Source organism: Camponotus vicinus, unplaced genomic scaffold (assembly GCF_025532165.1).
Source record: "Camponotus vicinus isolate PSW18456_S1 unplaced genomic scaffold, iyCamVici1.0 SCAF_6, whole genome shotgun sequence".
Lineage (NCBI taxonomy): Eukaryota > Metazoa > Arthropoda > Insecta > Hymenoptera > Formicidae > Camponotus > Camponotus vicinus.
The window spans coordinates 3,802,723-3,829,529 of NW_028141978.1; the positions used below are offsets into that span (position 1 = coordinate 3,802,723).

The 26,807-nt window shown below is 34.3% G+C and overlaps 1 protein-coding gene across 2 annotated transcripts; it reads left to right on the forward strand.

The window, feature by feature from the left end:
• On the forward strand, positions 1-24,864 carry LOC145972717 (nose resistant to fluoxetine protein 6). Of its 2 annotated transcripts, XM_083101543.1 has the most exons (14): positions 1-106; positions 293-909; positions 4,358-4,554; positions 7,663-7,871; positions 18,957-19,210; positions 19,299-19,469; positions 19,775-19,868; positions 19,942-20,061; positions 20,184-20,349; positions 20,780-20,955; positions 21,551-21,680; positions 22,062-22,379; positions 23,373-23,538; positions 23,774-24,864. In XM_083101543.1, exons 2-13 carry the CDS (start codon positions 462-464, stop codon positions 23,496-23,498), a joined length of 2,409 nt encoding a protein of 802 aa, XP_082957669.1. In that variant the 5' UTR covers positions 1-106; positions 293-461; the 3' UTR covers positions 23,499-23,538; positions 23,774-24,864. The 2 variants fall into 2 exon arrangements, with proteins under 2 accessions (XP_082957669.1, XP_082957668.1); XM_083101542.1 differs by having other exon boundaries at positions 1-909.
• Positions 24,865-26,807: the final 1,943 nt, after the last annotated feature.

Genomic DNA, 26,807 nt, shown 5'->3' on the forward strand with positions numbered 1-26,807 from the left:
TGTCGATTATACTAAATATTTCAAAGGTTACCGGTATTGTAGACCATTATATAAAGAAACGACTTTCTACAATTATTGTCTCTTTTACGACAGTAGGCCAAGAGAGGTTGGTTTATTTGCTAAACCATTGCCAGTCTCGAGAGCGAATTTGCACGTGCTTGCTCGTGCAAAATCAGCGGCACGAACAAGCGCGATTCCCCAAATTCTGCATTTCGAATCGGCATTTCCCGCATTCGCATATCTCTTCAAGCATGCTCGAGAATTCAATTGAGTAAACACTCATTACAACTAGGGTATTACCATCTCCCTCGGAGGAATTTCATCGAGTGTTAAGATGACGGTATCCGGGGAACTTAATGACGGAAATCGATGAGCTCGATCTCCTGTATAAAATCTAGTCGATCGTTTTTTCCCAACGCACAAGTGAATTTTGCATATCTTTATTAATAAACGAAGGTATCATGGCATATTCATCGAGTTACCTTCTCGCGATTCTACTTCTCGCTTACGGGATTCTCGCGGAAAAGGAATCGAACATCCTCAAGCTGAGTAAACCGCAGAAGTTCGTTTCGATCGGGACAAAGACGTCAAACTTTAATACAACGGAGCACGAGGAAGAGAAGAATGAATCTAGGAAGCCCTTAATTGCCTTCAGCAAGAATAATCCGGAGCTAGATTGGAAGAACTACTTGAAAATGTTCGAGGGAAATGAGGAGAAGCATCGGGACCTCGACATCGATTTCATGAAAGAAAAACTCGAAAAAACAGCGAACAGTATACAGTGGCTCGCTGATCTTTACGATCCTCTTAGATGGGCCAGAGTACCTGGGAAACTTCAGGATGAATGTCGAAGGGATATGGAAAGATTCCTCGAGGCGCTGAGAGATGGGAAACTCTGGGCCGCGAAGAGTAAGTTATTCTGATTAATCAAAGTATATTAAAAAAATTTCCGAGATTCTCCCATCTAGATGTTTCCACATTATAAATTACTTGAGTAATTTAAATATACAATACCAGAGAGTATGGTAATCATCGCGATTGTCTATGTTAAGAATAATTTATATTCCTTATTTCATTTCGTATCCTGAATAAAGATTTTAATGAGAATGATGAATAACGACTTTTTAAGAATGAGATGACAGAAAGAGAAAAGAAAAGAATGATTACGAATTTTAAATTCAACAAATAAAAAACAAGTTTTGCGAATGATAAAAAATACGACTTTTTAACAATAAATCATAATCCACCGCTTTAAGAAAATATTTTTGGTCGATGAATATTCATAAGATATCTGGAGATTTTATGTCGAGATATAAGATTTGTAAGTTCAATTAGATTCACGACTATTATATGATTGTCAGTTAAGAGTGGCTCGCTAAAGATTTCATTATTTTATGAAACTTTTGCAACTTCTCATCTTGTAATAATCGAGATGCTTCGACCTAGTTTACAGTTTAAGTTCAGTAAACTCTTTGACATTTTACAGCACGTACTACATCGCGAATCTTTACGCGAATCTTTTTCACGAATGTCGCAAAAGAAAATGAAATTCAGCCGCTACTATCTCGAACATAACATTTAACAGGATTCAGAAGAAAATCAACACTGAAGTTGTGCAAATGAATCGCGCTGAAATATTCACATAAACTCGGAACTCGGGACTTTTTGAATTCAAAATGAAGTGCACAGTTGTTTTCGCGAGTCAAAATTTATTCTAAAGAGAACTTTACGTGTCAATTAAAAATATTATTTTGTCTTCTTTATAAAATTCGAAAATTTTTACACATTCTTCATATTTTTTACACGAGTCGTGTTATATATTTCCTACTAATTTAATTATAAAATTAGTCATTTTCTACAGAATTATAAATCCATTTATGTTATAAATAAATTCTCTTTCTCAGACTCGACAATAAATAAATACATATTGTGAAAATTGAAAAACGAGTTGAAGGAGGAGATAAAAATGTACACGCATCAAGATATTTATTACACACTGTGTTTGTAATGTATGTTCGGAATTTCCGATATTTCGGTAATATTTCCGGTTGAGCGCAAGATTTCCTTCCCAACATTTGCACACGCAAATTTTTCTCGTTACGCGAAAACCCCTCTGGCGATGTTCAATGATGCAGCAATTGTAAGAAATTATCGTTCACGATGATATTGAAACAAAAATTAATTATATAATGATATAACACACGTGGCTAAATTAAGAGGGAGGGGCAGAAGAAAGGAGCATATTAATAAAAATATCTTGCGCAAGTATCATTATCGGTAATCAAGTAATAATAACAAAGTTGCCGAAGAGAGTTATCGTTATTGCGGTGCCACCCGTGATTTTAGAAAGCTGAGAAAGGCCTGAAGAGCGCAATCGGGCCCGCAATGAAAACACACGCAGCTGTGCGGCGCTGGAGGCTGCGGGGCTGTGGAGTCACCTGCGATGACCTATAGTGACTTCCGGTCATGATGCGCGCGAATGTTGCATCCGCATTATCGATATACCAACGCAATATAATAACGTCGACATGCAAATGCCGGCGGCCAATCGCACCGCGCCGTTTCACGACGCGAAAATTGCGAAACTGCAATCGCGACACACGACACCCGACAGGTGCATCTTCGCGCCATTCGCGGATCCGGGCGCATGTGACAGCGCGGTTCGAAAACGAGCCGAGAATTGCAATTATGCTTAGAAAGCGACGCTAATTGTCGGGGATAATTATTTTGTCCCTGGCTCTATTAACGAGGCTCCACTTTATCCCTTGCGGGATGTCATTATGTACATGGGGAAATTTTGAAAAATTATAGAAAGCTAATTGGAGTAATTAATATAATGGGAGAAATGGCAAATGTGACGCGTGTCTTATAGCGCGAAAAAGATTTAAAATATACTTTCAAGTCGGTCCACAATATAGTTTTACACCAAACGAAAATAATTACGTTATGCAATGCAATTGTGAAATAAGCAGGGGGCAATAAACTTGGGCAATTATCAAGTCGACGCGCGGCAGGCAATAAAAAGTTGCATCGGCGATTTTGCGTCGCTGTCACGAGGATTGTTTCCAAATGGCCCTCGAGCTTGCATTGCGCAATTTTTTTCGACGTCTCCCGATCTCGTAGCTGTCATAATGCAATGACGAGGCATTATTCCTAAAGCCAGGTCGTCATTAATCCGTCGGACGTCGTTACGCCATTGTTGCAAATTCCTTCGCCAAAGTGCAGCAATGTGGCTTTGCGGCTCAGGACAATTCCGTAGTGACTTTATAGCTCTTTCTAACCACGTAATAAATCATATACATATATGGGCAGATTATAAAATTACGAGGCCCAACGACTCAACTTTCGCTGAGAAGTCAGAGACCTAAAGTCAAATTTCATACTGAAACTTTATAACTCTCCCCAGCCACATAATAAAATAATATATGTAAACACAGATTATAAAATTAAATGGCTTATAAAAAGTCCAAGAACTGAACTTTCTCTGAAAAGACGAATCATCTTCCAACGCATTAACGCATGTCGGGAGATATATCGTCCATGTCGAAACTCTATTTCAACGCCGTTTACGATACGGCTTGTTAAAATTTCCGCGCGTATTTATTTGCGTAATACTAGTTTCTAGATTATCGCACAAAATTGATCACATTCGCGATAACGGAACGCGCGCTGTTACATTCTCTCATAACAGTGTTCATCCAACGCCAACATATATGCAACCCGACCACTTTCTACTCTCGTGGTCAGTCCAAGTCAGTCGCTTTACGTAACTGACAATGAACTTTCCGTCGACAGTCCATGTAATTGGGTCCTTCGGGTAATTCGAGGCGACGAAATAGCGTTCTCTAGTGCAGACGGCTGTAAGGCTAATATTACATTTGTCGTACGACAAATTTTTTAAGCACATTGATTGGCTGCGGGATAGAAAGTTTCTAAAGATTCAAAAAATTATTATCCCGCAGCCAATCAATGTGCTTAAAAAAATTTGTCGTACGACAAATGTAATATCGGCCTAAAGCGATTCTTTTTCAAGACGGAGAGAAAGACGGAGGGAAAAAAGCAAATTGTACTGAAACATGCGCAGCATCCGGGTAGCGGATCGTATCTGGAGCGATTTCGAGAGTTCTCTCGAAGAAGAGAACGTGGCGTGCTCGTTGACGCGAGATTCGCGCGAATTTTTCGCACGTCGTCGCATACGCTCGTCTCGCGACATCCGGCGATCGCGAAAGAATCTCTTCTTTCGAGAGACACGCGATAAGAAGAATCGTGCGACAGCGCGACGCACGTTTATCTCGCTCATTCCGCTCCGATGATCGACAATATTTCTCAACTTCGTATTTCTGGTTTTTCTTTTCAGTGTCGGACGCGAGCGGCCACTACTCTTCGCAGTTTTACTTTGGCAACGACTTCTGGCTGGGCTCGAGCACCCTTTGCAAAGAGCTCAATGTCACGAACAGAAAAGGCGTAACGGACGATGATGAGCAGCCACCCTTTCCTCTCAAATTCCACGTTGCGAGGTTTTATTTAAATCTCCCGAACGGAGTCGATTATTCGGTAAGTCACTTTCGGTTCTTTTTGTATCTTCCACCGTATTACAATGAAATATTTTTACATTTTTATTCATCGACAGAGAAATGATGCCAAAATATTCCCGCGAATTGTTACAAATATTTTTCTTATTTATTTATGTATATAATCTATAATATATAATTATAATTATATACATATTAATAAAAATAATAAATGCATATATTTCTTAGACTTGATACAATTAATTAAACGGTTAAAATAAATAAAATATATCGAGCAATTTACGAGGATAATTTTGCTTTGTTTTCCAATTTCTCTATCAAACAAATCTACATATCTTGTTACAATTTTATCATCACCACGGTTGATTACATTGTACATAACAGAGTGCAACGAAGCAGATATTATGACAAGAGAAGCATTTTGTGAATTACTGTATTTACTACTCGACGACAGTTTCACCACTCCGAGTACACTCCCGAGTGCACCGCGATTGTGGATAAACTACTGCAGGAATTAATTAAGCGCGCATCGGTGCCAAACGCAAGCTGACGAAACCATCGCGCGTTTATCGGATTATTCATCAATCATTTGTTTGCACGTATCACTTTAGATAACTGTAGCATCGTAAATAATTCGCGTTCAGCCGCGATGACAGTGCGCAAGATCGACGAAAACGTAATCATGTGATAATAAACGATCAATTATGTAGTCACTTCACTTCTAACAAGATAGATACGAGAGATGTCTATTTCTAATCGCAAGTTTGCTTGATAATTGATGATTGAATTGACGTTTAAGTTAAATGATAAACTTGTATTATTTAGATACTTGTATTATAAATAATTCATAATATATTTTATTTAATAGCAATATGTTTTTATAACACATACAGGAAACAAATTTTTGAGCATTAAATTTCGCAGCTTATTATTAGCATATATTTGTCAAATCCATATTTTCTACTCGTCCTCGGCATTCATGATTATATCCGGATTAGAGAGAGAGAGAGTTTTGATTTATATATATGTATTTTGTATTATAATTTATTGTGAATTAAATATAAATTTAAATAAAATGAAGCAGTGCGTTATGAGCTTGGTTAATGAATAACTCACATAATAACCCTATACAATAGTACGGAAATAATATCAGAAATACCTTCAAATTTTTTAATTTACGAGGATAGAATATAGTACATATAAAATTATGTCGCATTTATATATGAAAAGAATGAAAAAAATTAATGTGTACACAGTATAGTACGTAATTTATATATCAGTATGTAATCTTATATATATATATTAGGTAAAATATACAATATTATTTATTATTAAATTAATTATTATACTTTTCAAAATTTACAAATATACATGAGAAATATATGTAAGCCTTATTTATACATATCTTATTGTTTTCAATAATTTAAATAGCTTTACTTCTAATTTTCTCCAAAATCCTTTAGATTGAGTATTCTTACGATATTTTATTGTAATATAATGTATTTATAATTTTTATTTTTATGTAAAAAGTAAATCATAAAATCTATCCTTGTAAATTATTTATTCGAAAATAAATAATTTATAAAGAAAATCTCTATATTTTTAAAAAAATAATCTATCTATATAAAAATTTCAATTCTTTCAAAAGTCCGACTCTCATTTTAAAGGATAGAACTTCAAAACTTTTTATTAAATCGACTGATCGGATTATTCGAAATTGAGAGAAAGACAAATTTAATATAAACTCATTTTCTACTAAAATTACAAGAACATAATACAATATTTAGGCTCTTAATTTTTTCTTCTTCTTTATTACAAAAAATTTTAATAGTTTTCTAAATTTAAATTTATTGTGACTAACTTTACATAAATAAGCATGGCAATTTTGTAAAAATCATTAACTAAATAAATTAAACATGTATCAACAAATGTTATGTATATATCGTATATTTAAAAAACTTGTACAGTGATCCATTTATAATCTCGCACATTACTATCTAATATATGGAAATTGAATAAAATTCAAATATGACAAAAGCTCTCTCAAGTTTACCAAAAATAGTAGAGAATACCAGACGCAGTCTGATCGGATTTTTGTTAAGTCAAAAGTCTAATAACAGCTGGCAAGCCAGTTTAATTTCCGACCAGCAAAATAAAATTTCTATTTGTACTAATAAGATTGTTCAATGTGTGTGATTTGCTGCTCAAAGTTCCTAAGTAGCATTATTTTAAGCACTGGGAAACCGGTGTGTTTCCAGTTTCTAATCTTATTATTCTTGCAAAGTTAGGTGATATCATTATGTGTTAATTACTGGAGTTTCCCTCCTAAGCCATTTCACGTTTTGCATACTGTGATTCATGCAATGTTTCTCGACGCGGGATACAAATTATCCGCCAAATAATAAAAAAAAGCATCGCATCGATCCAGAACTAGGAGTTTTAAATTCAATAAAAGCACTTAGAGCTAAAAAAAAAAAGCCGTCTTCTCGTTTTATCGACTGCGTCGGGGGAGCAAAAAAGAAAGAGAAAATGAAATTGCACGCGGTGCGCCACGCCAGGAGCCGACGGAAATAAAAAAGTGGAAACTGCGTTTTTTTCGTAGCCAGAGATTCCCGTTCCCATTGCTGCGCGATCGATACGTCGACGCGACTAAACGAAGATTATAATCTCGAACATTGCAGCGGATTCGACCGTTGGCACTGTATTTTTGCGCGAAAAAAATCCTTTTGAGCTGGACAAAGGATTTGCCGGCAGATTGGATTATTCGCCGAAAAAAGTTTGCAATATATTCATCGCTATTTTTTTATGTGTAAAAACCCAAGTAAATAGAATGAAATATACGGTGCCAGCATCGTAAAGGATGCGAGTACGTGTGCCATTTTTCGAAAAATGCATTTCTCTGTCAGATATTTTTGTAATAAATCGAGACATATCTTTAGATAAATCTTTAGTATTTTTTTAGATACGGTCAGTATCTGTTTGCGACAAATAGAGAGGCATTAAAATGTCGAGGAAACAAATTCTCTCTCTTTCTCTCTGTTGCAACAAGATTTATTAATCAAATAACTTTCGTAGGGAATAGAGAGAATATTTCTCCCTCTCTAACGACACCGTTTCATCTTTTTTCCAGACACGTCAGGTGTTTTTGGGTCTCTGCCTACCGGGTACATGCGATCGCGCATCCCTGACCTCGATGCTAAGGGCTAGCGCTGATAGAGTCGAAAGCGAGGGCAATTCGACTCATCGATCGAGCGGCCCGAAGATTCACATTGTTACGGTGAAGCCCGTGCCATCGAACAATTACTGCGCCTGGCAAGATCCCAAATTTTACGTGCTCTCGTGAGTAATCTTAAAAATCCTCTTACGGCCTGAGTGCCCGTAAATTGTTTACTCGGACGGGATTCTATTCGGCCGGTGGACTTTACGATATGACTTCTTGCAATTACGCAATTCAATATCGCTGCAAATGCATCAATTCGGCTGAAAGATGCAACCGCAACAATGTTATTATTGTTATGAATATGCAAATACCCATTAAACAATAATAATATTTTATGAATATTGATCTGAATATTGTATCCACTAAATATTACTATCTACTTACATTGCTTGATATTGTGTATTTGAAATACAATATATATACACATACATTTATATATATGTACGAAATGTAATTTTTGATAGCATTTCAAGTGAGATCGAGCAGAAAAATATTCATATCATTTAAAATGAGCGAAACACTTGAGCTATCTAACGACACAACTTGGAAAATTTCATTCCGGAGCACGATGCTTCAGCGAAACTTATGAAACTAGCTTGCCGTACTTTCGGTAAACGCGCGAATACCTTTTCCTCTTACATTCGAATAACAAAGTTGAATCTCCTGCGATATTGAAGAAGGAGCAAAAAAAAATCTTCTTATAGTTCAGCAACATCATTTTTCGTCGAACATTTACTTTCAATCTGAATATAATATCGTCCAACTGCGCTTGTATGCGTATTATTCAAACAATTTGAACAATTCGATGAAAAAACTAGATGCATGCAGAATATCTTGAAACTTAAATATCGATGATTTTTTTTAATAATCAAAAAAGCTAGTTTCTATTCAATAAAAAACCAAATCAAGTCCGGAATATTTACATCGATATTCAACATCAGAGTGTATATTCTAAAAGCTTTATTTACGTTGCATGCAACGTTATGCAGTTCCGCTTTATCGATTTTTTACAAGGTATGTCCTGCGCTTTCATCTGTGATGAAAATAAACGATAGAAATATGTGGAAAATTTCAATGGCCATCTATCGATTACTACGTGTTGATTTGCAATATCCGAGCGAAATTGTGAGATATCCATGCTTATACATTCACTTGAAAACAAACACGGAACGATTCGTATTTATCAAAGTCATAATTGCATGTTTCCACTGTTTAATACAGTTATGCGACTGATGCAGAAATTTTACAATCGCATATTATACGCGACGCGATCGAAAATAAATTAATTTTCGTGGATAATTCGCTCCGATGTCTATAAGATAAAGTCTGCTTAACGTACGATGTGACCTGATAGAAAAGATACGTCCTAATTAGACGCGTACCACCATATGTGGTGAGTTTTAACAATAATTAATTACACAATCTTTCTTATAACTTTCGTAGAAAATAAAGCCCGCTAGGATCATGCAGCGAAGATAATCCTTAAAAATATCTCTAGTAAATCCTAGAACGTTATATACAATGTTCAATTTTATGTTTTCAGGAGTTTTTTATTCCCGCAAAGAAATTTATAATTTTTAATAAAGCATCATCAATTATTAAAAAAAGGAATTTTCTCCATAAATTTATATATATATATATATATATATATGGTTGTGGATTAATATTGATAACAATAACATATTCTACACATATGTTAATTGATGCAAATGCAGTTAGTGGAAATTCTCTCAATTTGAATAGATGTTGCGTAAACAGATTAAAACTAAACTACAAATGAATTATACATCCCTACCTAAATCTATAACTAGGAATCTAGTTTAAGTTCCACATAACCGATGCAAACTGTGTTGAACTAAAAGAGACTACCGAGGAATATATAACACTGCTGATCACGTATATTGCAGTTACGGCTTTCGAAAAGTTCGATCCGCGACAGAAGTTATGTCTATGACGTGCGGGAGAAAGCAGGAGCTCGGGCTAATTCTGGATTACAGTCGAACTTTGGAATATAATCCAAAGTTCGGGCTTCGTTAATGGGCTTCGCCTGTAGAAAGGAGGCACGTAAACGGATCCTGGCCTTTCGAGAAAGTCTCGTAGACTTTTTTCTGTTTCGATGTTGCACGATCGAAAGTTACACCTTTGGACGGGCCGCCGTTTTCTTTTTAATCGACACGATAAGTGGGGAACGATATCGTCGAGAGATATGCTCGATTATTTATATTACGCGATCGAGAAACGCGCATCGGCCGATTATGTAAGCGGAGCAACGGAGAAAGAAAGTGCGGAAAGTGTGTTACGCACGTGAACACCTGACGGTTATACGTGGGTATACGAGCGACATCGTAGCTCACGAGTACATTAACACCGTGGCAATGAATTAATATCGTGAGATTTTTCGCCATTACGTAATCGTGAGATACGTACCATGCTGTACTTGACGCTGTCATACACTCGATTATATGAATGAAGATGATATGTTCTCTTTGCAAAAAACGAGAAAGCTCGATTCATATAAGCTACGTACACGTGGTGTCACACGATTTGACGAGAGATCAAAATATATAACCGACCACAAGACAATCTAGCGCGCAAACTTAATTGAGAAGTCTATCGAACGCTTACAAACGCTTTCAATTTAACTTGGTTTAAGCGTTAACAACTTCGATCTTACTTCAGCCTTAATATTCCTCAATTTGGAAGAGTAGAGGAGAGCGAAGTTTGCACGTAGATACGGTATGCATCGCACGGAAAGCACGCGGAACAAGTCCGAGGGAAGAGCGGCCTCTCCCCTTTTTTTCTTTCGCGGCAAGTTTTCCAATTTGCGCCCGTCAGGAAAAAAATTGGCGACCGGCTGTTTGGAGTTGGTGCCAAAGCTATGGCACTTAGCATACTTTCGCGGTTGCGTTTCACTATCGAGAGGAAAAGGAGAAAGAGAATTGCGATACGCGTCGATCGCATTGCGTAAATTCGTATCTGACGTTTGCAAACAAGGTGAGCGCAAATAGCGAGCACCGGACGCAACGTATCATGGATGTCAAATTGAGCAAGTGTCATTGCGTAGAGAGACTGGCGATTGCGACTGGTGATTGCGCCGTCCTAGTCTTTTTCTAAGACAACTCGCATCGGCAATAGTTATTGTGATATGCGCGCCGTGACGTCATATCAAAAATTGCGTGTACGTAATTCTTCAATTTAAAATTCCCCAATTTAAACTTTGTGTCTCTTTAAGGGAGAACGAGGCGCTTTGTCAGACACGCGAACCTTGCGCTTCGGGATACCCGTTGAATGCATTTCGAAAAAAATGCATACATATTTTTGCATCGATTACATTAATCATTTTTTTACACGCATATAAATAAGATATTGCTAGTCGCGACTCAATTATGTCACTCATATATAATAGTCTGTTAATGTTCATTCGTACGTATCACTTTTATGAACTGTCCTGTCTAACTTTATAGAGACTGCAATTTTTTATGTTATAGTAAGATTCCTGACTCCAATTAAAAGTTAGCCGTATATAATTAACGTAACTTTTACTTAGTCATGAGAAAATAATTGTAACCTTAATACTATACAATAGAACTGAAGATTAAATTAAATTAACGTTATAGGGAAAAAATTGCATCGACATAATAATAAGTTATTTCATAAGCATGTCATGTGTCACGCTCTCAATTCTGAAAAGGTTGATTTATTGGTACGATATTATCGCGATATTATTACATAGCACTCGCTGTTGCATAAAGGCGACATGGCATTATTTATATCGATTTGCTAATTGCGAGTTTCTTGCATTTAGTGTAAGAAACGGGAAAACAGATTTATTCTCTTCTCGTCCCAGAATGTTAATCATCTCACTATCGGGAGAGACGCGCGTTACGTAATTTGTAATGCAATTACAAAGCATCCATTGAACGACCGATTGCCGGACACATACATACATCTATGTGTCGTCGAGGGAAAAAATTGACATAGGACACCGGTTGACAATTCTCTACGTCGTTTCTATTTTTAGATCGATTGCATATGTAATAACACGTCATTTTTAATCTAGCAAAAATACAGAGAGTGGAAAATCGATGAATATTATACAAAATTTATATTCGTCCATCTAGAATTCTGAAATCTTTTAGAATTTTTGCAATTCTCAACTCAATTGCGTTAGCTCACGTATCTTCGCGAGTCGCAAATTAAATTAAAATTGAACAGTTGATTGGCCAATAGACACCTTATTTAATTTACGCAATCGCACGATTTATAACTCGCGGCAGTTTTTAATATTCGATTGCCGGCGCATATGCGTGGTACCGAGAATAGTCGCTTATATTTAGAAGAGTGCATTGCTATCGATTGCCGTCGCGATTGAAAGCTGTGGCTTGAACATGTGTAGCTGGAACAGTCCTTTAAGCCTGATGAAGCCTCGTAACGTCCCAGTTGCAACTATAATATTATTGTGGAACAACGTGTGCGACGTGTCCTTGCGGTAATGCATAACAACGATGAAATAACGAGAACGACGACGCGGGATTGTCCGGCGTGTTGCGGGAAAATTGCACAGTTCAACTTTCAAGGAGACTTACAATCTAATGGCCCGATTTCACGGCTCGTGGCCGCTTCAAAAAGTCATTTCGCGTCGGTAGAAAAAGAGAGAGAGACCGGTTCGCGCAAATTTACTCACGAAAAATTTCACGGCTTTCCGATACGCGTTGTTTTCCGATTTCTCGAAACGATTTTCGAATGACCCGAGCGACGAACGGCATGAGAATAGAAACGCCTCTCCCGGTATAAATTTCTCCCGAATACAAATGCAATTTGTTCTGCGGATAAATCCGACTAAATTACTTCTTTACAAAGGTAATAATAGCGTCAGCTAGACAAGGACGATGGCGTAGTTCCCTATTTATTATTAAGTCGTATCCTCGGCTCATTTCGCTGCCGAGAAGCAAAATGAAAAAACCTTCCCCTTAAATGCGGCCTAAGACAACGTAGATAAATCAAACGGGATAAATAAGGCTTCCCACGCAACTACGCGACGAGCGTGTTAAATTATTAGTCTTAAATTATCGTCAAATCGATAGTTTCTTTATCTTAGCCTTTACTTGGCCTTCTTCAAATTCACATAATGTATGATGAATAAAATTGTATTAAATAATTACATCGTTAATATAACGCATTTCGGCGCGCGTTGGTATTCTACATGAAATAATATATTATTATTTATGAAAATTATTATCATGTATTATAATAATATATATTATTTTATTATGCTTCAGATTATTATTTATATTAATCAGTCGAATTAAACCGGGATGCTAAATAATAATTTATCTTTAAAAAATATACAACAAAGATGAACATTTAATGCAGAAATTAAAAATAATATTAAAATAAAGCTTTATAATATTTCGTAATATTAGTATAATATCACGAAATAAAACACAAATAATACATCAGATTAAACGTGAATCAAGTTTTCGATGTGCAACGGTGAAGTCAGAATAATCAATTGCGACCTAAATCTCGAGATACGTGTGTATAACTCAATTCACCAAGTTGGAATGAAAATAAAATAGTGTGTATGTCGTAAATAATCCTTGCGAATGCAATATGTCACAATCCTCGGCGCGTTATTCTTCAAAAATCGCTAGAGATAGTACTAACCATACATCGCATCGTGCTACATCCACAAACCACGTGATAGATCTTTATGTGTGCGGTCTTTTAAATTTTGATATAGACCCGGTGTCTCTCTTGAACGCAGGTTAAGCGATATCTATCGCGTTGGTACACAGATTCAAGATATTTGCACGGTAATTCGCGCTGCACGGTTGACAAACAAGGTTGACAAACAAGCAATTTATTCCTCAACGTTGCCAGAAACCTAAACACTGTCCATGAACAACATAACAAAAATTTAAATTCACACAAAATCGTTTATAAAATTTGTTATTGTTTATAAAAGAGATCTTCAATTCAGTTTATTATTTTACAATCGTTATGCGATTATTTTTCTAGAATAGATTAAGTTTAACAACCTATTTTATATATATATATATATATATATCCTTGCAATGTCTTCCTTTATATGTAAATTTTCTTTCCTTTATATGTTCCATCAAAATGCTTATACATTTTACCTCCATTTCGATGTATAAACATATATATATCTCGAAATGGAAATAAAATGTATGAGTTCTTGGAAATTTAAAAGGAAATTGTTATATATAACTGTGCTTAATTAAAACGATCCTCGCGAGAGCGATGCTAAGATGCCCGGCGTTACCGGCAAGCAATTATGCGTCGACCGACCATGCCTCGCACGCACTTGCATGTGTGGATCTATTACGTAAGATTGTAGAAAGCCACCGGGCGCGCAGCGTGAAAGTGTTTGCGCTGTCGTCTGCGTTTCGACGGAATGCGGGCCTCGCCACGGATGCAAATCGCGTCGCAGAATACGTTCGGTCCAATCCATTAAATTGTTTACGGAAATGGAAACCGTCAGATGTGCAGCGATATTACCATACGTGGTATCCGGCTTATCCGGCGCACGATTTCAGTTGCATATATGCACATACACATAACATATACACGTTTGTACATACAGAAAGAAAAGCACCGAACCGACGTGTCATTTTATTTCTGCATTTAATTCGAAATTAAAATTAAAATTAATTTAGGATTATAGGATATCTGAATTATAATTTCATATTATAATTTGATAAAGTACAGATAATTAATTTAATTGCTCAGGAATAGAATTTAGATTTAGAAGAAAATTTATGTTTAGTTTTAATATTTTCGTTCGAAAAAAATTATCAATCATTTTTTATTTCTAATTTAAAACATAAAATATGCAATTTCGCGCATTTGGATATATTTGACAAATATTGTAATCTTTCGATAAATATATCGTGAGATTGCAATGTAAAAAAATGTGTTAAATTGATTCATCCATTATCAGAACAGTCATCAAAAGCGAAACAATATAAAAGATATAATTATAACGCATTAATAAAATTAAAAAAATGTTTTCCTTTATATCCAGATTGATAACAGTTTCCATGCATACACTAACAATTTCGTGGTGACTGTCGAATGGTTGCTATTTATTTCATGGCATACTCGATAAAGTGAGAGAAAAAGTTTTCTTAGACGATGAAAGTTGCAAACGGAGACTGTAGTCAAAGGATTAAATCAGTACAGCGAAAATACAGGGTGGTAAGAAAGAAAAAAGAAAGGAGAAACAAAAGTAAAGCGAGATAAAGAAGGCGCGACAGAAACTTTCCTTGTGGAACTTTTGTTTCGAACCGCTTCGGATCGCTTCTTTTTTTTTTCTTTTTGCCAAGATTTGCAGGTAGTAGCGCGTTAAAATGGGTCAAATGTGAAGAAAAAGAGAAAAGCTCGTGTTGCCATACTATTTTGTATGGAGAGAGCGGTGTTTAAGCCACGCGAGAATGTGCTGTGGGGAGATAAAGAAATCCGCAAAAGTCTTTTTCCCCTCCTGCTCAATTCTCCGACAAAAATAATAATTTAAAGTTGACAAGAAGATATAAGGCGGAAGTTTCTACGGCGAGAATAACATGCGGCCCGAAATTCACTGTTTGAATTCGCTTTATCCATCTATTTTTTCGTGGTTTTTGCGGTAATCGGTGATGTGGAAATACGCAAATAAGACACGCTATCAAATAGCTTCTAATATTTCAATCAAATATAATAAAGCCGATATATTGTAATGATAAAAAATAGAAATTAAAGATAAAAGTTTTGAAAAAGAATATACAATGACATGATCTCTTTTCATTTATACTTCAACATTTTACAAAAGAGTATCCATAATTCCATGTTACATTGTTCGAAATAATTGAATGAAATGTTTCAAAAAGCAATAACATTCCTGTGATAATAAACGTCGATCAATTCGAGTAAAAATCGATTTTAAAATGCCTTTAAATACAAAACATGGAAATTAAATTCTCGTGTGTAATTATTCTGCAGCACGTCTATCAATTATAAATCCCAATCATGCGTTAATCTTTAACGTGAAAATTCGATATCACGTTCGACATAACGTTCTCGTAATGAAGCACGGAGATGTCAATTTTTCATCGCAAAATTGTCAATGGATTCATGTCCATCGTGATTAATCACATCACAATTTGAAACTGGGGTGCGAATTACAATTTTGTGGGTATATTTTAATACCAATGAAATATTTACACATCACAAAAGCCGCAATTTAAAGCAAATAATTACGTATTTTGTATAAAATCGCATATCCTATTAAAATTCGCGATGAGACACAAGAGAATTCCACAAGAGAACTAAACTAATATTATATACGTCTTTATCGCAATGGATATAGGTAAAACATTAATTTCTGAGAGATTAAATTGGAATACGACTGCAGAAAATCGCATGAATGGTTTTCCGAATTTAATCTCCCGGAACATTAAGCTCTTTCGCGAATCCAATGACCATGTAACCAATGCGCTGTCCAGCAGGAAATTAAAAAAGTTAGCATGCTCCTATCTAGTGTACTCGATAATATTTCGTTATTAAATTGCGCAGAGATATAATCGATTTCTTGTTTTTCAATTCTCCTACGATAACATCGAATGCATTTGCAAAGCGATATATACGGAATGACTTGCGAAATTTCCGGCCGCGCATGTATCTCCATAACAATATATAAATTCATCCCTCTATAATACAATGCATGAGCGTTGAATGCAGAAGTTAGTATTGTTAGCGGTTAACAAATGTGATATGCGTGGTTATAGAACTTCTTGCGTTTACACTTTACGAGCCAAGTTTAAAACCGTGACTAAAAGCGTCCCTAAAGACGATGAATTCTACCATCGTCATCAGATGTTCCGCTTAATCTTTCACTCGCCATATACCTCGCTAAATTAGCGTTAACTTTATCTGTCCTCGCTTTTGCGGTTTTGTGACAACTCTATTACGTTACGAGAGTTTCTAAGCGCAATCCTACACATAAAGATTTATGTATTTCATTCATCAAGTATCTTAATTTAATTAAGAATATTTAATTAAGAGTATTTATATAATTTGATTTAAATCATTATCTCAAATAATCTTACTTCGCTAGAATCTCTAGAATTTAAGAAAAAGTTCTTTTGAACCATTAAAAATTGCTCGACTAAGAATATATATTTTTTAATATATTTAATGTAATTACAGCTTCTTTTTATTTGATAAATTATTAATGACATATTACAGAATCTTTCATGATAGATAAATTTGTTTTATATCATCTATTATTTATATTATTCAAATATTTGTTAATATGTTATATTTATCATTATACTATATACACTCTTTGACAAAAAAATCAAAACATCCCGAAAAATAATTCTGATTAATACACAGGTAAGTAATATATATTTGTTAAGAGATGAAAACGATTAATGTTTTATCACTGACAAATATCAAGTATGCATGGTGCATTTTAATCACACATTATTACTGTTGACACATGGACTGTCTAATGCACGTTATCTCTTGTGTGATTTCTGGAATTGTTTCTTTTAATCCAATGTAATGCCTTTTATATGTGTTTTGAAGACGAATCAAATATCAATATAATCAGCTCAAGGGATTTAAAAACGGATGTATCATTGAGTTTTGGAAACAGCCTGGTCATGCCGAAAAATTGTTTGATATTCGAATCATATTGATGCAGCTGTTGAACATTGTCTGAAGCAATAAATATGTCAGAACACATATGCACGCTACGAAGGCTGGGATTAATCCAGAGATTGATAGAGAAAATCGATTGATAGAGATGATTGAAAGAACCGTTTGATTGTCAGGTCAGCTCGAATCTGACATCATTTTTGTTTATAATCCAAAGAGTAATAGATAGAACTGCATTCTTGCCACTCAGGACATTTGCTATCAAGACGACCGCATCACATTGTTATTTCCGTCTGCAGTGATGTCGCGCTCGTGAGGAGAATAGAGAATCGCTGCATTGCGTCGTATTGTTTTTAATGATGAGTCACGATTCTGTCTGATATCGGACAATCACCGCATTCACGTCTGGAAGATGACTAGATAACGATCAAAATGCTTTGTTGTGGAACGACATTGAGCTATCAGCAGTGGTGTAATAGTGTAACGAACGATCGATTCGATAGCATTCGATAGCCATTCGCCACTTGTAGTGGTCAGAGGCACATTAACGGCACGATGATATCTGACGTCCATGAGATGCTACAACCCATTACTTTGCTATTCTTGACAAGTATAAAAGAAATATTTACCAGCAAGATAATTCCCGGATAACATTCGAATACAGCTTACACCTCTTAAGAGTGTCTTTAGTATTGACATTCTTCCGTAGCCAACCAAATCTCCAGATCTTATTCTCTATTAAGCACGTATGGGACATGATGAAACGTCAGTTGCAGCCATCGCAAGATACTGCCGTCGCAAGATCTGGAGCAGTAACTACACCACATTTGACACAATCTGTCACAGAATAATATCAGAGCTTTATTCGAATTCATGCCACGTCGTGCACCAGTCTGCATTGCTGCCAGAGATTTTATGATATTAATGAATGCTTAAGTGTACTGCAATAAATTTGCAATAAAATAAATAGTAAAAAACTGCAATAAAATGTTTTGACATTATAATCGTTATTTTATTTCAACACCTTAATAATAAATTTCAAATTTCATTTAGATCCGAATTTCAGATTTCTTCGGAATATTTCGATTTTTTGTCGAAGAGTGTATTATTACTGTTATAACATATTTTTTTGTACATTTTTATATCGGATAAACAATTGTAATTTGTCATGAAAGAAGAAGAAGGTTCTTTAATTAAGAGACTAATTCTTTAATTAAGAGTAGTTACGGTAATTAAAAATTAATTTCGCAATATATGAATTGTATGTAGAATAAAAAAAATATATATATATATATATATATATATATATATATATAAATGTATGTAAATATATTTATTTATACTTTATTTACTATATTTACTATTTATTTACTACACAATTCATATATTGCAAAATATATATATATATATATATATATATATATATATATATATATATATATATATTCTTAATACGTCTTATTATCACGTATATATTTTAAATTTAATTTTATTCACTTTAAAAATTGTCTCATAATAAATTTATTAAACTGTTGCTTTAGAGCCATTGGCGGCGCGATACTGATCTTGATGATCTGTGCGACCGTGTATGAATACAGATCATTTTCTCCGGTGGGAGATATCGAGTCCTCGAGCGTGTCGAATAACAACGACAAGACCAATGATTTCGTGGATAAGAATTTGAATCAAGATCGTAGGATCTCGATAGGACAGGAAAACGGTCAGGAGCTGATCGAAAAGGGAATGAAACATCCGCAAAAAGAAAATCCTATTCAAGGGAAAAATGACGGCGAAGGTTGTTGACATATATATTTTATCGATGAATCTTCTTGAACCAGATATTTTTGAATTTTTTAATGTCTCTTTCGTCGTCGCTTTTTCAGGATTCTGGCTGAAATGTCTGCTCGCATTCAGCCCCATTGTCAACGGAAGTAAGATCATTAGCACCGAGCCTGCGGCTAAGGATAGCTTAACTTGTCTTCACGGTCTTCGGGTATTCTCGTTGGGATGGGTCGTCATGGTACACACGTATCTCCAGGTCTTTTCCATCGCGGGTAATTTTACGACGAATTTTCCAAAGACAATTTTTGGAATTTAAGCGAATCGACAAGTAACTCGTAAAAGCAGAACGCGATAATGCATGAAAATTGAATCGTCATTAACTATCATAAGCACTTCAAACTGATCGGCTCGCTCTACTTTCTATAAATAGCTTTCAACACAATTGATCGATTCTATGATGTAACACAATGTATCGGATTTCCTGAGAGGCGCTAATCGAAGCTCTTCTCTACTTACAACATGTATACTTTCACCGGCTCAATTTCGCGATTAAATGTTTCCTCATTATGCTTTATAGAAAACAAGACACTGCGAACGGTCACGGAGAGGAATTTCATGTTCCAGACCATCAGCAACGCGACATTTTCCGTAGACACTTTCTTTTTTATCAGGTGAGATGAAATTCGCGCGATAAGTTTCTATTTCAATTAAGAAGATACTAATTATTTACAATGTTTCGCGTAGTGGTTTATTGGTAACCATACTCTTCTATCGATCCCTGGGAAATCTGAATACGGAAAAGGGCAACTTCTTGAAGACAAGTTCCACCAAATTCATTATCATGATTCTGTATCGATTCATCAGGTAAATGTTTCGCAATTGTATTATATTACGTAATTTACTCGTGAAGAGTCTCCCCACAAAACAATTCAATTCGAATAAATTGTGGCTAATGTATAATCCCCTTAATTCCTTCTTTCACGTAGATTGACACCAGCTTATCTCTTTGTGCTGGGAATGAACGAGATCGCCATAAAGCACGCTCAAGCGAAGACAGTCTTTTCACCTGTTATTATCGATCATTTCACCTGCGAAAAATTCTGGTGGCGAAATGCGCTGTATTTGAACTCGCTATATCCGCGCACGGAAATGGTAAGATGATTTATGTTTCGCTTATCCTAGTGCATTTTTTCTTTTTTGCTATTATGTATTACTTGCGGGACAAAGCTTTCAACGTAATGTGAAACTTCTTAGGTGCATTTTGCAACAGTACACCTGCCGCAATTTAAAATTAACCTGAAGCGATTTACATACTAAATGATTATAAATAATAAATGCATAAAGTATTGAAAGATAAGACACGATTAAGTAAGAAATTTTTATTATTAACCTACTCTCGACGAGTTAATGAGCAGGAAAATTGTTAGAATGTTTCAATGTTTAAAGAGGTATTTAATGCGTCGCTTTCATGGTGCGTGAATTTTTCTTCGTCCGAGTTTCTTGCGGGACTTTCGCAATTTATCGCGATGCGCAATCTTTTTAGTAATTGAGATACGCGATTATTGCATTAATAACTTTCTAGTGCATGCTGTGGAGCTGGTATATGGCCAACGACACGCAATTCTACGTCCTTGGAATACTCCTTCTTTTGGTCTCCGTAAAATATTTCAAGACCGCGGTCGCTATCGTTTCCCTCTTGATCGTCTCTTCATGTTTCACTACGTTCTCCGTAGCCTACAGCAACGATTACATAGCCAGGTAATGTACGAGAGATTCCCGATCGATACTTTACGTTCATCACACATGTCGCACTTTCTCGAAATCTACTTACTGTTTAATGACGCTTTTAACACGATTGCTTTGCGCATAATATACATAATTTGGCAAAACTGAATATTTTTAAGAAATATTTAGATTACGTATAAACAATCTGTACTGCAGAAAAAATATTTCAATAATTTTTGAAAATATAAGATAAAAAACATTAATTAAAAATGTATGATTAAAAATACTTGTCGTTAATTTGAATTATTTAAGATATTGAATTGACGTATTAAAATTGCTTTATAGAACTTGAGTGAAAATTATTAAAATATATCCTATCATTAAAAAAATATTGCTAAAAGTTTTAATTGTATCGAGAAAAAATTTGCAAACTTTATTCACGCAACTATTCTATGAAACATAACAATTGAGATACAGCCCTACATCGCCTGTAATTAAAAGCAGGCTTTAATTTCAGCTGGCATCTATTATAGCGCGCTTTATCGACTTCGTACTTTGCATTATTCGCCTGCCAATGCGGTAATTTCATTCCGCGGTACATTGCATTTCTATCTAATTTTTCGCATAGGATTCAGGAGCCATTTGCCCTATTCGATGAACTTTACGACAAACCCTGGTTGAGAGCGGGCCCGTATTTCATTGGCACGATCACTGGATATATTCTCTTTAAAACGAAATGCCAATTAAAGTTACCTACGGTGAGTGTATCGATACTGTTCATAACGGTTTTACGTTTTTAAGAGTTCGATCAATCAATCAATTAATCAATCAGCGATATATTCGCACATATCGTGGATTTATCGATGAATTAATTGAAAAATCTATCAATAAGATTCATTGGCAAAAACGATTAAAAGAATTATGCAAAAAATGACAAATGTTAATGCGAGTAATTTACATAAATATATTAATAATAAACGTCAAATAACGGCATTCATTTATACTGCAACAAGTTTTCATATCTGCTTTTCAACGTAAAATTTTTTATAAAGAACAAGTAAATTACTAAAGAACAAGTAAAGAACAAGTAAAAACAAAAAATGTTTCATATAATAAATAAATAAATCTCAATTTCTTAGGGAGCAGAATTAATCGGCTGGATACTATCTGTAATAATCATGTTCTCGGTGGTGTACGGATTGTATCCCGGAAATTTGACGGTGCTGGTGAGCTCCGTATATGCGGCCTTGGCTCACACCGCCTGGGCAATGGCCGTAGCTTTTATCGTGATCCAATGTTGCACAGGATCAGCACGAATGATCGACAGTTTGCTTTCGCTAAGACTAACGTACCCACTCTCGAGGCTCACATACTGTGCCTATCTGGTGCATCCTGTTATTATGATGATCACGAGTACGCAGATGGATGGGCCGTTACATCTCCATAATGGGATAGTCGTAAGCGTAAAGAAGATTTTCAGATTATTAAATTATTTTATAGAGTGATATATTCATCCAGAATGATTTTTTTCCTGTCGGTATAATGCAACAGGGATTTTGATTTTATAAAAAAGTGCAAATAAAAATACAGAATAAAATTATTAACGAAATTATATTTTCGAACAATCGATAAAAATTAAAATTAAAAGTTAACCCTTGTAGAACATACTTTTTTTTGTTCTGTTTTTGATCGCATATGTAACGCAATGTCCTGTCGCAGTTTTAATTAACTCGAAGTGCTTGAAAAAAATCTACAAAATGTTATATATATATATTTCACATTTGTAGAAAATGATCGTGTACAACAAAAGTTAAAAAATAGATTCTAAACTTTTTTTATTCATTAAGATCTTTGGAATATCTATTATTAAAATTATATCAATAATATATATATTAATAAGGTCAAAATGACATATGTGATTTTTTAAGAATTAATGAACTTATTTCCTCTTGTCCTTTTCAAACTTAATTTTTGATTATCTTATTGCATATGAATTATTCGATATACCTCAACAATTAGCTAATCAAGAATAAATAAAAAGGTCACCATTGTATTTGGAACAAAATAGAAAATAATGGAAATTGTAGAATAAAAATCATTTTTAAAATACATCTGACATGTTTATTTGTAAAATAAAAATATTTATTTTTTGGAAATAGAGAATATTGTAATCATTGTTACAGTTTCAACGCTTTTTGATATAGTATCATTGAAAGATATATAAGAGTTAAAAATAAAAACAAAATATAATTTTCCAATTTTTTTCTTAAAAATGACGCTTCGTATAAACAAAATCTCACTCTATACATATTTTCGATTTATTTTAAGATATAAAATTCCACCCGATATAATAGATACTATTGCCTTGCGTATATAAAATTCTAACATAAATTATGTTTATAAAATGTTTGGATTTAATTTCTAATACGATATATATGTTTCTTCCGCAGCTCATCGTCTATTTCGGTAATTTGGTAGCTTCGTATCTGCTGTCGTTCTGCATTTCCCTTGCCTTCGAGGCACCAGTGGTAAATTTATTAAAAATAGCATTCACCTCGAAGAAGAGGATGAGATAGAATGCGATCGATAAAAGAATAAATGCAATTATTTAACGCGGTAAGTATATAGAAATTATGCATGCAAGTTATCAGATCTCAAGTGACTATACATTATAACTATGGATTCATCGCTTATGCGCGATAATCGTAAAATTCATACATTTATAATTTAAAATAGCACAATAATTTTTATAATAATAATTACAGATTTTTTAATAGAAAAATAATCGATATCGTAAAAGTATCTGAAAAATTAAACTTCTTTTTTATTGATGCATCGTTATTTCTTGCAGGTAACGACGTTGTTTCGAATTTGAAGCTGAATTGGAAGATGTGAATTATCGACTACTTTTTTAGAATGTATTCATGATTATAAATCGCAGATATTCAATAGTTTTTAATAATGATGTCGTATAAAAAGTCGGACAATTCATCTCGTGAAACAAATATCAACTCTTCTTAAAGTTTTTCTCCCAACAGAAATTGCTCATAAATCAATCTGTTATTATTAATGAGTGAAAAATGAGGAATAAAATATCACAAACAGCCTTTTCAAATATGGCAATCAATCATCGCAGAAATAAAACAATAGAGTCAATGTGAAAAGATTCATTAGAAATTAAAAACTGAGAGAAGATCTGAGTGAAGATCTCTCTCAGTTTTGCAGAAAATTCTCGACTTCGAGGATAATTTTAATTGCGGTTCTCTCTCTTTGCAGAAGCAACATAATAAAGTTGAAATGGCTGAATACGCGAACTCTCTCCGAATCTTGATATATGATTACGACTATGAGTTAAACAGCACGATGCTGTGTGTTAATGCTCCTGCTGTTTATTTACATAATACATAGGAAGACATTCTCCGTGCCCAACAAAGTGCTGGTTATGGAATATGAAGTCACGTAAGCGTAGTAAGAATTTTTTTTCTCATAGTGCATATTTACACGAATGTCTCGTGCCGTGTGCAAATGAGGAAAAATTTAATCGTAAATAGATATGAGATAATGTATAAATAATAAAGAACATTCAACGAGTGTGCAGCATGTTAGAGATATATTGTAATGCGTATCAATCTTTTGTAATTTCTTGTGTGAATAAACAATAAAGAAAAGCTGACTATGGCAACATTAAAATTGCGCAACATTTTTATCGTATAATTGTCAGTGTATAGTCAAATGATGTATAATATATATAATAATAAATTAAATCGTGAAAACAGCGTGGAGAGAAATATGTGTGGCATTCCGTCATTTCAGAATTTATGTAAACCATGCGAGGTAATTGACGATTCAATAATTTAAAAAAATTTTAAAAATGAAATGTCTATTGCATAAAATCGAGGAAACACAAATAAATAAAATAAAAAAAATATATATATACATGTATATGTTCGCATATATTAGTATGAAAATTTTACACAAAGAAAAAAAACTATATATTACATTTACATTGAACAATATATATTCAGTCATCTTTTTCCATCATCATTTTTTATTTTACGGATACCTCTGTTAAATATTTTAAATTATAGCACACAACATTTCGAATAATATTAAATTTATTAAATAATGTGTAACGTGATACGAGTCCCTTTTCAAAGTCACAAAGCTCACACAATTTACCATTATATTCCGTAATGTCAAACCGAAGTAAATCTGCGGGTCTGGATATCATCATTTTAGACTTGCTAACATATCTAGGCATAAAATCCGACATTCCTTTTCTGCCTTCAGCAATCATAAAACGTGACATGAAAAGAGGGGCGCGTGTCGCAAATTGATTTTCGATGTTAAGCAGACATCAATATATTATATTTAACCGCGTTCAAATCTGTTGTAGACGCGAAAATAATCTCGAGTTCCTTCGCAATTATCTGTCATAACAATCTAACGTTAGATTGTTAATAACTACAAACTAATTTATAAATGTGCAATAACAGAAAACTTACTTGCTATTTTGATTGAGAAAAATTTCAGAGTAAATATATATAATGAGATATATTAAATATTTTCTCATCAACCGAATAATTTGCTATAAGTCATTTATCTCTATAAAAGATAAGTCGGTAAAACTAATATAACACACAACGTACTTATTAGATTTAGAAAGTCAATTTCATTATATTATGCAAATAACGTAGATACTATTTGAAGAAATTTCGAAAAATTTTTGCAAAGCCTGCAAACCATCATCGTATATTGCACATGAAGAGATATGCAATATTCTCTCCGGTTCCTTTAAATTTCTATAAAATACATTTCCCTTATTCATTTCTGCCTTATTATATACGCTTCATAGTTGCTGCTATAAGTAAGGATTAACAGAGTAAAAAGGAGATAGGAAATAATTCATAACAGTAAACGTTTTTATAGAATGTTTAACAATAGCATATCGTTATATACAATGTGTGCTGAGCAAATACTAACTGCGAGAAGAATTCACGGCGCGCTTTTTGCACAGAAATTGGCGAGCATACATTTCCTCCAAGCTTCGTAATAACGGCACCATTTTTGACCCCGATAGCGAGAGGATAATATCATTCATTAAGTGTAATTTTGACTCTTCAAAACATTTTCGCGAAGGAAACATGAAAATATAAAGGGCTGGAAATTTGAGATACTATAAGAGGTCAGTCATTAGCCGACAAAGTTCTAATTAATGGATTATGACGTGCTACGGCATCGCGAGGTAAAGTGTACGAGAAGTTATATCGACATAAAATTAGCATCTCATCAAGAAGATAATGGACGAGAATGATGATGATTTTTTCGCTAAACTTCGCGGCAGCGCTTAAAGCGCGTCGAAAGATAATTGCAGCAGATTATGTGTTAATCAAAGCCGTTTACACCTATTAAAGAGTAAATTTATAGGATTTAAACGCCGAGCCAAATGTCTTTTACTGACGATACAGTTTCGTAGAGTGATAAATCTTTAGTTGACCACAGTCTGGTATTCACCATCTGGCGTCCGACACGAACACGCACGCGAGAAAATTGCTGAAGGAGTTGAAGTTGCTCACATATATACATATATACTCTCATAGACAAATCGATATTCACCCTCTATTCCAAACGGCCCCTTTATATTACTCCATCTATCCATTAATATACCCATTCATAATTTCGATACATAAAGTGCAACTAACATCGTAAAAACGAACGAAAAAGCTTTTGTAAATGAATAAAACATATGTAAAAAAAGTAAGACCAGATTATAGAATAATTTTTTTTTCACACGAAAGCATTTTCTATATTTTACATTTTTTAATCATTTTTGCACAACTGCTTGTTCTCATTTTTTATACAATGTCATACTTTATATAATTCCT

Excerpts from the sequence above, each read along its gene's own strand:
- LOC145972717 (XM_083101542.1), top strand. The coding sequence starts at position 462 with ATGGCATATTCATCGAGTTACCTTCTCGCGATTCTACTTCTCGCTTAC. Across the intron at positions 7,872-18,956 it reads CCCAAATTTTACGTGCTCTC|AGCCATTGGCGGCGCGATAC; the intron begins GTGAGTAATCTT and ends CTGTTGCTTTAG. Across the intron at positions 21,681-22,061 it reads GCCAATTAAAGTTACCTACG|GGAGCAGAATTAATCGGCTG; the intron begins GTGAGTGTATCG and ends TCAATTTCTTAG.